This window comes from Hippocampus comes, unplaced genomic scaffold (assembly GCF_001891065.2).
Source record: "Hippocampus comes isolate QL1 unplaced genomic scaffold, H_comes_QL1_v1.1 scaffold388, whole genome shotgun sequence".
In the NCBI taxonomy this organism is placed as follows: Eukaryota; Metazoa; Chordata; class Actinopteri; order Syngnathiformes; family Syngnathidae; genus Hippocampus; species Hippocampus comes.
Window position 1 is genome coordinate 21,096 of NW_017804840.1, and position 12,349 is coordinate 33,444.

The following is a 12,349-nucleotide window of genomic DNA, read 5'->3' on the forward strand; positions in this document are numbered from 1 at the left end:
CACACACACACACACACACACACACACATACCAGTGGAGGATGCTGGTCTGTCAAGGAGGGGAAGCTCAATTTCGGCCTACATCATCAAATGTGTCCATTTATTTATTCGTGAATTCTCCTCTCCGTTCCTTTTCAAAAAAAAATGAAAAGGATGCCGTCACCATAAGATCGGTGATTGGCTCATTTCTCTGTCAATCAAAAAGAGATTCAGCCTCAGACAGATCATCCAATCATCATGCAGAAAAGCTGAGCATACGGGCCAGCCGATAAACACCCACTGTCCGTAGACTCCCAGACGCTGAGCGTCTGATGGGCGGGACAAAACCAGCATTTATCCAATGATTCGTCTCGTTTCAATGCATTGGGACAACCTACACTGAACTCTCTCGACGCCCAGCGTCCGCGCTGTCGACGTTCAGCGTCTACACAGTTGAAAGCACAGCGAATCTGCGGGAATGAATGACAAGAGAGTCGCGTCGTAACCAGTAATAAGAAGCTGATTCGGAACATAGGTTGAGCACGTTGTAGCGCATATTTAGTCAATGACATGTCCACACAATTGTCCGTACACACATATTTGATCACTTACTTTTTGACATTTTAGGGGAAGCTGAGCTTACAGAAAATGCAGGTTCCAATTATGATGTTTGTGCTCTTCACACGGTACAAAAATCTGTCCCTTGCTCCCAGTGTCAGGTCTCCCACTAAGGTAGGCAATGGTTATTTCTCACAAACTCAGTCTTTTCTTGTATCTAGTTAAGTTTTCTGTCATGATCATGTTTGGGTCTGTTTTTTTTTTTTGTTTTTCTTTTTTGTGCACCCTGAGATGAAATACATGTCTGGTTTCAGTTGAGCTGTAGCAACCATGGTGACAGCTTCGAGATAGCGACGGGTGACAGGTATCATATTTTTCAAACCACTTGGCCCACCATATTATTAGATGTAACATCAGTGAATGGGTCTATTTTTAAACATTTTCATTCATTTTCATACATAAGGCGCATCGGGTCATAAGGTGCATTACTTGGTGGCAAGAGACTGGACAATGGCCCACCTCAGTCATTTGACTTCCTGGACGCATGGTGAGACGATGTGTTTTATTTGTTTCTGCATCTCATGCACATGTGGTAATGCATTTTACTTGGTTATTAATAAACTGTTTGATAGAGTGTCTCATGAGAAGATCCTGCATATGCTCACTTTCACGTCCGGCAGGCAATCAGACCCTTAAGACAAACACAAAGAGAGACTAGGAGTCAAGCAGAGTTGTCTTTTCTCGCGAGGAGAACGAACAAAGAGTGTAACAGTTCTTTGTGCCGTTACAGTCTCGGGACAGCTCTGAAGAAACTGCGCTCACTTTTTATTCTCTTTAGGGAGTTTTACAAAGGGGTGGAGGAAACATACAGACAATACATTCCTGAGTGGTTAGAGGGGTCATACTGAAGGTCAGCGATTTGTGATTGCAGTTGTTGATACTCCACAGGCGCGACGTCCTTGAGGCTGGTATCTTTATTTCAGAGGCTGCGAACAGAAACCATCTGGTCGCGTCAGCATGATAAACTGCTTTGATTTGCCTACCGTTTACTTTCCAATTTGCTTTGTACTTAAATGAAGTCATTGTAGGGTGGCAGTAGTAACCTGATTATATATGGAAAAGCAGAGAGCGATAAGCTATTTACAATTAATCTTACACTTACTTTATTGGCATGGCTGGAAAACGTCTTGATTGGTTCAAGGTATACTGTATGTCTTTGGGCAGAAAAAGTAATCTGACGAGAAATTCAGAATTAATTGACCAACATTTGGTGTGGGTCTGTACTTGGCCATACTGTGATTTCTTTATTCAGATTCAGAAAACTTTATTCATCCCCAGGGGGTAATTGGACTTAACAGGCACGCTTTGCACAAGAAACATGAAAAACAAAGACGAACATGGGATACAGTGCGAAGGGCCTGTCGGTAATCGCCGTAAGTACAGCGCCCCGAGATCTTAGATGAGAAAAGTAAACACTAGGGAAGGAGGGGATAAAAAAAACATGCTCGAACTATCCTCTTCTGAGGATAATTTAAGTCTAGGAGAAAAAAATTCCCTGCACATCAAGCATATGACAGTTGCAACAAGACACAAGACATAACGTGATGAGGGGGGGGCGGATGGATGAAGCATGGTACCTTTATGAATAAACCATTCGTCACAAGGTGTAGTAATGCTAATGTTAACTGTTGGTAGAACTAATCGATGACGTGTGTTAAATTCTTTCGTCAAATTGATCGTAGATTATACATGCATCGTCTTGGGAAGAGGATGTCAAGCCACATCAACACTTACCTGTATTAATTTCTCTGCTGTATTCCTTCACTGGCGCCGATCAGCCAAATCCTCATTTACTTTCCGAAGCGAGAATTCCAACTTCACCATGTTGTCGCCAATCGTACGGAGACACCCCAAAACCGCGTCCATATTGCGGTTGAGCTCAGTCACCGCTTGAGTCTGTGTATTGGACATTCGCGCCAGACCATCCAGAATGACCGGCAGCTTCTTCACTTCCAATAAAGCTGCTCCCATCGGTTGAATTTTGCGATAGAACAGGAAACTGCTAACACCAAACAGCAGCATACCTGTTATCAGAAGGCCAATAATGTAGATGTCTTCCACATCCTCAACGGACAGTATTGACAGGCACACCATTCTCCACTTGCTCCATGGATCAAGGGCGTATCCGGCAGCAAATGTCCCCGAGGGGCAAGTAGGCTCCCCACTGCCTGCTCTTCTCGTCGAGAAAATTTTGTCGATTGCATCGAGGGACCAGCCACCAATTCCATGGTTAGTTCTGAGGGTGAAAGTACGATAGGAGGCTAGGAAAGTTAGACACAGACAGCACGTAGACTGAGAGGCGAGCAAGGAGAGGGTGGGGTAGGACGGGGAGCTGAGCAGAAAAGCGTCCGCCTTCGTCGAGAGCCAGCAAGAAAGCTTTATGCGAAGCTCTTTATATATGATGCCAAACTTTACGGCTATTTCAGTCATAATGATGATGTCAATGACTTAAATCCAGTCAGATTTGGACACAGTTTATCAGCAGGCTAGTGACAAACAATTGGAAATAGTAGTTGAAAAATTATTTGTTGTGAATTACGGCTACGCTAACCCAACATTGGATTTACAGGTGGGTGGCATTACAGTCAGTGGTAATGTCGTTTTTGACTCACGGTTGTTCGACAATAACAGAGAGACTTCGTAAAGTTTAATTTTATATTTGCTGTTTTTTGTTTTTTTTTCGTTGTTAGACCTGGATTATAGTACGCAATAGAGGTGTGGTCCTTTCATTTAAAACAAGATATAGACTTAATTGAGAGAGTGCAACACTTACTCACACCTTGACTACCAGGCTTCTCTTTGTACTCCCACTCTGAACGTTGAGCCAAACTTCATCTCAGTCCCAAAGGCATTATCATGTTGTGTTTCACTTGATGATGGTGTACAAGATTATGAACAGTTTTTATTAATCATAAAGGAAAATTATATGAATTTTCATTCGTTATTTGAGGATGCATTGTCAGATTGAAGGTTCAGGTTAACATTCTAAATTGGATCTCAGGAGTTAGTCTTCGCAATGGGGGTAGTACCTTTTATGAAACAATTTTAGTATTGATGATGTTAATCCTCCTACACTGGCAATTTTTTGAAGACGCATGGCTCAACTATCATTTGACGTGGCTTTGGGTTGAGAGTCCGGACAATGGCCCAAACAATATACTTTGCTGTGTCCGTTTAAATGTGTTTTTTTATTTCTTCAAATGCATCAATGATTTTTTTTTTTTTTTAATGCTGCTTGTTGTCTGTGATGTTTTTTGACTGGCTTACAATAAAATGCAAAGTTCCAGTAAACCTCACACACTCAGGGCACAACTGTGTGTTCCTTTTTTGCCAAAGCTTTCAGCTTTCTTTTCAAACCACCTTTTGTGAGCTTTTTTCCCAAAAAGCAGGCACTGGAATTTTTTTGACAAAGTGAAGATTTTTGCCCGTTGTTGTGCTATCCAGGCTGTTTAAATGCATTTTTAAAATCTTTTTTTTAAATTATATAACTTTTACTTGCATACTTTCTGATTAAATAATTTTTTTTTAAGTACTAATGCAGTGGTTCTGAACCCTGTTAGAGGTACCGTACCCAACCAGTTCATATGCACATCCACCGAACCCTTAGTGAAAAATAAAAATATGATTCAAGAAGTGTTCCTTCAGTTTTGCCGGTGCAAGATGAGAGTTACTCAACTTGGCCTGACAAATCATGCAGATAGGACACAGAGTCCCATCATGTTCTGTGATGCATGTGAATCCATGTTGTTCATGTTCATCAGTCACATGTCGACTACTGAGCGAACTAAATTTCCCGCAGCACTGATTGGACAAGCAAAGTAATGTGATCATCTGCAGCCAGCAATGGCCAAGCGGGCGTGTCATAACTAAATGACATATTGAGTCAGGTGTGTCTTAAACTCCATGGCAGAGGCTCCGTCGAACCCCTGAGACTGATTCACCGAACCCCTGGTGTTCGATCGAACCCAGGTTAAGAACCACTGTACTCACAACAAACAAACTCAAAAAAGCAACATATATATCAACATGTGACTACAAGCTCTTCTGCAGTCTCTACTGATTGAATTGACCGATATTTGTCTGAAGATGATAAACTGTTGAATAGAAGTACATTTCTCAGGTCTCTTGAATTAATTAATTTCCGGCAATAGTGAGTCTATGGTCTCCTCCGCTTCAAGGTTTCTGGATCCAATTCAAGATAGCCCATTAGCAAACTTGCACTGTTTGAGCACCTCGCTGAAGCCCTCACAGAGTTTAAGATCACTTTGTGATTGAGCGCAGTCAATAAACTGTTTGAGCTCGTAGGAACAGGCTTGCTGCGGGGTATTTTGCTGCATGTACATGTGTCATAGTTTAATAACCACTGTTTCAGTGGAACGCAAACTGCATAATTTTACAGCGTCTGGCATGCCATCCAATAATATTAAATAACATTAAAATGAATAAGAATCTGCTTTATTTATTTATTTATGAATGAATGAATGAATGAATGAATGAATGAATGAATGAATGAACATGAGGGGCGGCGTTTCAAAACGTGAGGTGTAATGTAATGTTCTGTATCTTGTGTCTAGGCATCACTACTGTGCTAACCATGTCCACCATCATCACTGGTGTGAATGCATCTATGCCTCGAGTATCTTACATCAAGGCAGTGGACATTTACCTCTGGGTCAGCTTTGTCTTCGTCTTCTTATCGGTGTTGGAGTATGCTGCAGTTAACTACCTGTCCACTGTCCAGGACCGTCGGGAACGGAAAATGAGAGAGCGCGCACGATCCCAGGTTGGTTTGTCTCACCCGGTTTGTTTGGCACGATGTGAAAGTGTCATGTCTTAAACATCGTCGCTAATGAAAGGAGAAATCCCCCACTCTCTCGTGCCAACATCGTGGAAAATGAGCAGATATTGAAACAGCTTTATTTAGCCAACATTTTACAGCATGTTTTGGTTATTGACAAACATTATATACCTATGTCTTTTGGTCTGGTTCTCATGGAGATGTGGAACTGTTATTTGGTTTCCAACCTTTTTTTAACAGACAGCTCACAGGTTGGACAAAAGGGCAGACTGCGTGAATAACTTCCGACAATTAGTACACCGAAACAATTGCCCATGTTGAGTTGAAGTCTGTCACAGACAATTCTAAAATGACCGGTAGAACCTGAACTGATGGCCAGTAAATCATAGGGGTGATTTCAAAGACAGACCATCCCATATCTGCATCTAAGATAGCAAGAAGGAGAACCCATCCCAGCACAGGGCAAACATACTTGTAGTCTTTGTCATGAGTTCAAGTATCAAGTACAACTTTATTGTGAAAAGTGCTACGTACAGCACAGATGAAATTTCTTCCCTCACAAGACAACATACAACAAGAGGAGCGGCGGGTGCCCCTGCCGCCATCAAAAGAAAAGTTAACATAAAATGACAAAATAATATAAGACAACACATTAGACACAGACAATCGTGCAATCTTCACCACTTTCCTGCATACACTTTGTTGTCTGAAGCAGTTATAGATGAAAGAGGAGCGAATCAAAGTGTCCTTTTCACCAATGACTGACATTCGTACATTTAGTGTGTGTTGTTTGATGGATAAATGAGAGGATATCTGATGTCTTAACTTTTGTTTTTCACACTTAAGGCTTTGTTTTTTTTTTTGTGATGTTCCGGAATATCTCGAATCTGGAACAGAACCAGTCCCCACAAATGCAGACTGAGACAAGATCAACTACAAAAATACTTTTATCAAAGAACAAAACACAAAACCGTAAAAAGTACAACGTAAAACGCTCGTAACAAGGAACCGGATAATAGCGAGACGAACAAAAGGTGCGTGCAAAGGCAAGAAGGAAATGTTAACACAAACTCTTTTGTCGTGAAAAGACAAGGAAAAGCTAAAAACCGAAAAAACAGAATATCACTATGAATAACGAAAGGAGCGAAGAGCAAAACTAGGAATTACAAATACGAGACTGTGATCGAGAACGTCGAAGGTTTAAAAAAAACAAACAAGTCGTGAGCACTACAGAATTATTCCACAACAAGTGACGGCTTGATAGTCCTTTTAAGCAGGTGAGCGCTGATGATGTGATATCGGTACGACTCTGGAGGAGAAGCCCTCAATGCCACCTAGTGGACATAAACAGACAAAACCATGACACTTTTGATGTTATGCTACGTTATTTTTTTAATTTTTTTTCAAAGAACAAATTGCATTATATTACAGTAGTTATGCAAAAATAAATACTACTTTTAGAATATGGGGTCCTCTCCAAAAAAGTATTTTCGACCCAAAAAACAATCACAGGTAGTTTTATGGACAGTAATCCCTCGTTTATCGCGGTTAACCCTTATATTATGTTAAGGGTCAATTTGACCCATTTCAGTTTTTGCGTTGACCAAAGCACTGGATATCCTTTCTTTTTCTTCATGAAATTTATTGACTTTTCCTCATCTAGGGTCATGAACTGGTGTGTAAAATCTGGACACTCTGATGTGTAGTGGGATGTCTGTGCACAGTTTGAATACAAATATGATGTTGGGGGTCATTTTGACCCAGGCACTTTAATGTGGGCAAGCAGCATTTCAGATCCAAAAGAAACATGTCAAATTGATGAACAGTACTTAGTTTTGACTGCTCAGTGACTGCCAGAGACCCAGGTATGTGTAGAGCAGGAACTTTCTCTCATTTGACTCGTCACTCTTCTCATGTCATTTCTTTGACCAACATACCAAAAATGAGCTCCAGAAAATTTACAGCTGAAGAAGCTTCATCACAGAGTTTGAACGGGGATAGTGATGCAGAGGAAGATATTTCAGAGACAGAGGATCTTTCTGGCAAGTATGGCATCAAAATGTGGGCAGCCTGTGATGCAAAATCTAGTTTTGCATGGAATATGCAAGTGCATACTGGAAAGCTACTTGGAGGAGCATCTGAGAAGATTCAGATGATGCGTGTGGTGCTAAAGATGAGTGAAGGACTGCAAAGTCATAACGTCTTTACAATGTATGGCCTTGGAGATGAAGTTCAGGAGAGAAAGCTGAATATATTGGCAACAGTCAGAAGAAATAAGACCCGGTGAAATTCTGAAGATGCAGGGCAGACCTCTGCATTCCTCAGTTTTTGTTTTCAATGAGAAAGCAGCAGTTGTTTCATACTGCCCAAAGAAAAACAAAAATGTTCGTGTAATGAGCACAATGCACATAGATGCATCACTGAGCATAAGAGAAGACATGAAGCCACAAATGATCCTGGACTTCAACTCCACCAAAGGGGGACTTGACAATCTGACAGCACACATACAACTGCCAGTGCATTACTTTGTAGATAAAACAGTGAAAATCTCAGAAGAGTTAAATGAAAAAAAGAAACGTGACATGGAAAAACTTCAACTAAACCGTTCTTAAATATACTGTTGGGATTAAAAATCTGTTGTCTGTCTCTTTTCTGAATGTTTACATCAGCTTAAACAAAGTTGTTACTGGTGTAACCTGTTTTTTGACTATTTTGTGTAGATTTTTATAGTACGGGTCAAAATGACCCACAACATAATCAACGTGATTTTTTTTCAACATAATATAAGGGTTAATGGGGACGAAAACCACCCGCGACAAACGAAAATCCGCAAAGTAGTGACCAGTAAACATATAAAAAAAAGATAGGTTTTATTTATTTTATTTTTTTAAGTCCGCAAAAAGTCCGCAAACTGTCCACGAGAAGCTGCGAAAGTCACCAGCGAGTCACATAGAGCAACATATACAGTACTGTACTCCATTTTTTTTTTTTTTTTTTCATGAATATGTTTGAAAAATTCCGTGATGCACTGAAGCCGCGATAAACGAACCGCGAAATAGCGAGGGATCACTGCATTTGTTTTGTTCTTTCATGAAATAATTGCTTTTTTTTTCTTTCCTGATAGTCACTGCCCTGCACATGTGGTATTTCCCAGACAAGAACCATGGCAATGTTAGATGGCACCTATAGCGAGGCCGATACCAACAGTCTTGCTGGCTACACCGAAGAGCCAATGGTGCCGGAGGAGGAGCAGGAAGAAATGCACGATGTGTCCGAAAAAACAGAACATATGGTGGTTCACCTGTCAGTGAGCAGTGAATCCACCACCACGAAGAAGAAGAAGAGTCTACGTACCCTAAACATCATCCAAAACACGCATGCCATTGACAAATACTCGCGTATGATTTTTCCAGGGTCGTATATTTTCTTCAATCTTATCTATTGGTCTGTCTACTGCTGAACACACACCCGGTTTAGGGCTGCAGTGATGGAAAATGTCACAAAGACGGAATACAAGCTTCATTAAAATGTTACAATTCCGAACTAATTAAAAGTGACTCTTGGGCCCTATGTTTGGTGCTTAAGATCATGGACAGTGACTGAACACAACATAAATCAGTTACAATGCAATACAATCGACATTGAATTGGTGCTGGATGGCAACTTCTCACACACGCACACACACACACACACACACACACACACACACACACACACACACACACACACACACACACACGTGTATATATAGTGTATATATAGCACACATATTTTTTTGTCATTTGTTTGCTCTTATCTACTCATAATTGTTGGGATTATTTTCTTGTTTTTCATTTTTAGATAAAATTTTCCCATTCTTGGAACAGATTGTCAGAGATAAGTCAGAGGTATATTGTCCTGGAATGTGTAGTGTAGGTGAGTAATTCCTTTTTGTTCTCATGTGATAAAACACAAAGGGATTTTATTTTTCGCGATGAAAGAATTATGAAAGAATTTGTGAAATGAAGTGGATGCAATTATTTCTTGAAACGTGCGGCATATGATGGTTGTAATGATTGATTCGGAAATCTGAAAGAAAGACCGATGTTATTACAATCTATTTGCTCAAATTCTTGTCAATCCTGAATTTCTTCATTTGGATTTATTCTTGGGCGGCCCGGTGGTCGAGTGGTTAGCGCTCACAGTGCAGAGGTGCAGGGTTCAATTCCGGCTCTGGCCTCCCTGTGTGGAGTTTGCATGTTCTCCCGGGCCTGCGTGGGTTTTCTCCGGGTACTCCGGTTTCTTCCCACATTCCAAAAACATGCATGGCAGGTTCATGGGACACTCAAAATTGTCCCAAGGTGTGAGTGTGAGCGCGGATGGCTGGCAACCGGTTCAGGGTGTCGCCCGCCTACTGCGCGAAGACGGCTGGGATATTCTCCAGCGCCCCCCGCGACCCTTGTGAGGATAAGTGGATCAGAAAATGGATGGATGGATGGATGATTTCTGGACAATTCAAGTTAATTTGGGCTGATTCATGACATAAAGTGGCAAAAATCCTTCATTCTTGACCGATTCTTGTCATCTTGTTCTCATTTTATGAAAAATGTTTAATCAATGAGATCTTCTATTTTCACGTATAGGTGGTTTGAGTGTTTTTGGACCAGAGTGTTGTTGATCAACCATTTTAGCCAGTGCATTGCTGCAGATGGGTTGTGATCTGACCAGTAGAAGTTGAGCGATACAGTAAGTATTTCTCATAAGGAATAATATTTGCAGAGTCCAATCTTTTCTTATGACTGAATTTCCTTCTGTGGGAAACAACTACGGTATACAGTCAAATTCCTCTACAACGAAATCATGTTTGCAACAAGAAATATTTCACAACAGGGGTTTTTTTCACTGTAGCAAATTTTATCTCAGATGTAAACACACACACAAAACGTATATTTTACTCTTTATTTTTATTCTAATACTGTACGTAGTGCATAAATATGAGCATACTTATTTGATATTGTTTAACATCAACATATATTTTTTTATATTAATCACTCCACTTTGTCTGTTGTTTTAAAAAAGTCATTTATACTCTTTTTTAAAAAAGGTACCGGTAGTTTCAATATCTACAATTTGATTTCAAATTTTACTTCTATGAAATGCACCTGAAGCATAACAGTACTGTAATGAATAATATGTCTAATGTATACAATACTGTAACACCTTATGAATATGTAATAAATAAATTTGATGATGCAAAACTAGGAAAAAAACAAAAATCGGTTACATTTTTTGGTTATGTTGTAAAGCAACATTCGAATTTTCTATCCATTCATGAAAAAATAAATGATAGAAAATAGATAGATAGATAGATAGATTGATAGATAGATAGAAAAAGTATTGATTTGTTAATTTTTATCTGATTTTAATTGGAATTTAAAATAATGATTTTTGAAATCAAACAATCCTAATCCCAAAGACACTTCATACTGTACAGTACTGTACTCTATAGCCAATGTACAGTTGTGCACAAAGAGAAAAAAAGGGAAAGAAAATGTGAAATTTACGATCAGCATTCACTTTCTCTTACATCAATTTCTTGGATAATGTGTTTTATTTTGCTTCCTCCGTCTTTCATTTTGATCACTTTTACCCTCTCTTCCAGCGTCAGAGCTCTTCTTGTCTTAGCTGCAAATGTCCGTTTTGTAGCCATTTTAGCAATGGAACGAAATACTTCCTGGACTACTGCGCATGTGTCAACTAGTGTGGTGGTTGCTGTTGCAGTTTCGGAGCGGAGCAGTAGAGATCGCTGTTGACTGAGGTTGGATTAGATTTTTGCGGAAGGCTTGTTTTCCTTGTGGTGAATCTCGTCGTGAGGCAAGAGCAGAGAAAAAGATTAGGTATAACGGAACAGGGGGATTTTTCATTGTAGGGGGAGCAGAAAAGTGGGAATGGCTTTCATGCATGAACATTTTTTTCACACTCGGGGGTATTTTCGCCCATATAGGTTTCGTTGTAGAGGAGTTTCACTGTATGTCCCGTATGAACATCCAAGTATGTTAATAACATACATGTGTGACAACACAAGCAACAAAGTGCAACAATACATTGCCCAAAAACTGTTTACAACACAAAAACTGCAGGATACAGTACGGGTATATGAATAAAATATACTCTAACAAAATTTGGACTAATTTCTACGAAATGAGACGAGTAAGAGACCGAGCTTTTCTTTCCACTCACTCACTGTCTCTAACTTGACCTCCCCTCAATCACCACCCAAGACAGCGTTGCTCAGCTGATGTCGTGCAACGAACTTATTGGATTGGATTGCTTTATTGTCATTACACATTCGTGCAACGAAATTATCGTAACAGGCACGCTCTGCACAAGAAACATGAAAAAAACAATGACAAACATGGTATACAGTGCAAAGGGCCTGTCGGTACTCGCTATGTAAAGCGCCCCGAGATCTTAGTACAGGAAAGGAAACCACTAGGGAGGGAGAGGTTTAAAAAAACCATGCTCAAACTATCCTCTTTCTGAGGATAATTTGGGTCTAGGAGAAAAAAAAAACCTAAGCACAGAAACAAGCATATGACAGTTACAACAAGTCACAAGACATAACATGTAATGAGGGGATGGGTGGAAACGGGGTTGGGGGGGCGCCACGCGGCCTGTCCGACCAGCTGCTCAGCCAATCGGCGAGCGCTCCGCAGATCAGGTTCACGTCACGGGGGAAAAACAGGAGGAACGATGAAGACGGTGATTATAAGGATGTGTATGCGTGTGTGATTGTCTGGTTGTGTATGCGTGAACAGGCCGCAGCTGCTTCGTCAAGGTCTGTTCATGAAGACAGTCCTGGCTTATCAGTCCATGGCCGAGAAGGAGGGGGTGATGGTGGGGGCACTAGCTTCCGTGCATACCTTCCATCCAGGGGAAAGGGGTCCAAATAGCGTTGTTTGTTTTGGAGGGACGG

At 40.6% G+C, this 12,349-nt stretch overlaps 1 protein-coding gene across 1 annotated transcript in view; it reads left to right on the forward strand.

Annotated features, from left to right (window-relative positions):
• Nucleotides 1–9,093, forward strand: part of LOC109515887 (gamma-aminobutyric acid receptor subunit rho-2-like) — a 15,664-nt gene extending 6,571 nt beyond the window's left edge. Inside the window, exons 3-4 of the mRNA XM_019869968.1 lie at nucleotides 5,171–5,379; nucleotides 8,519–9,093. Of these exons, the coding sequence (XP_019725527.1) occupies nucleotides 5,171–5,379; nucleotides 8,519–8,854 (545 nt within the window). The 3' untranslated portion in view covers nucleotides 8,855–9,093. The remainder of the gene's footprint in view (nucleotides 1–5,170; nucleotides 5,380–8,518) is intronic.
• Nucleotides 9,094–12,349: the final 3,256 nt, after the last annotated feature.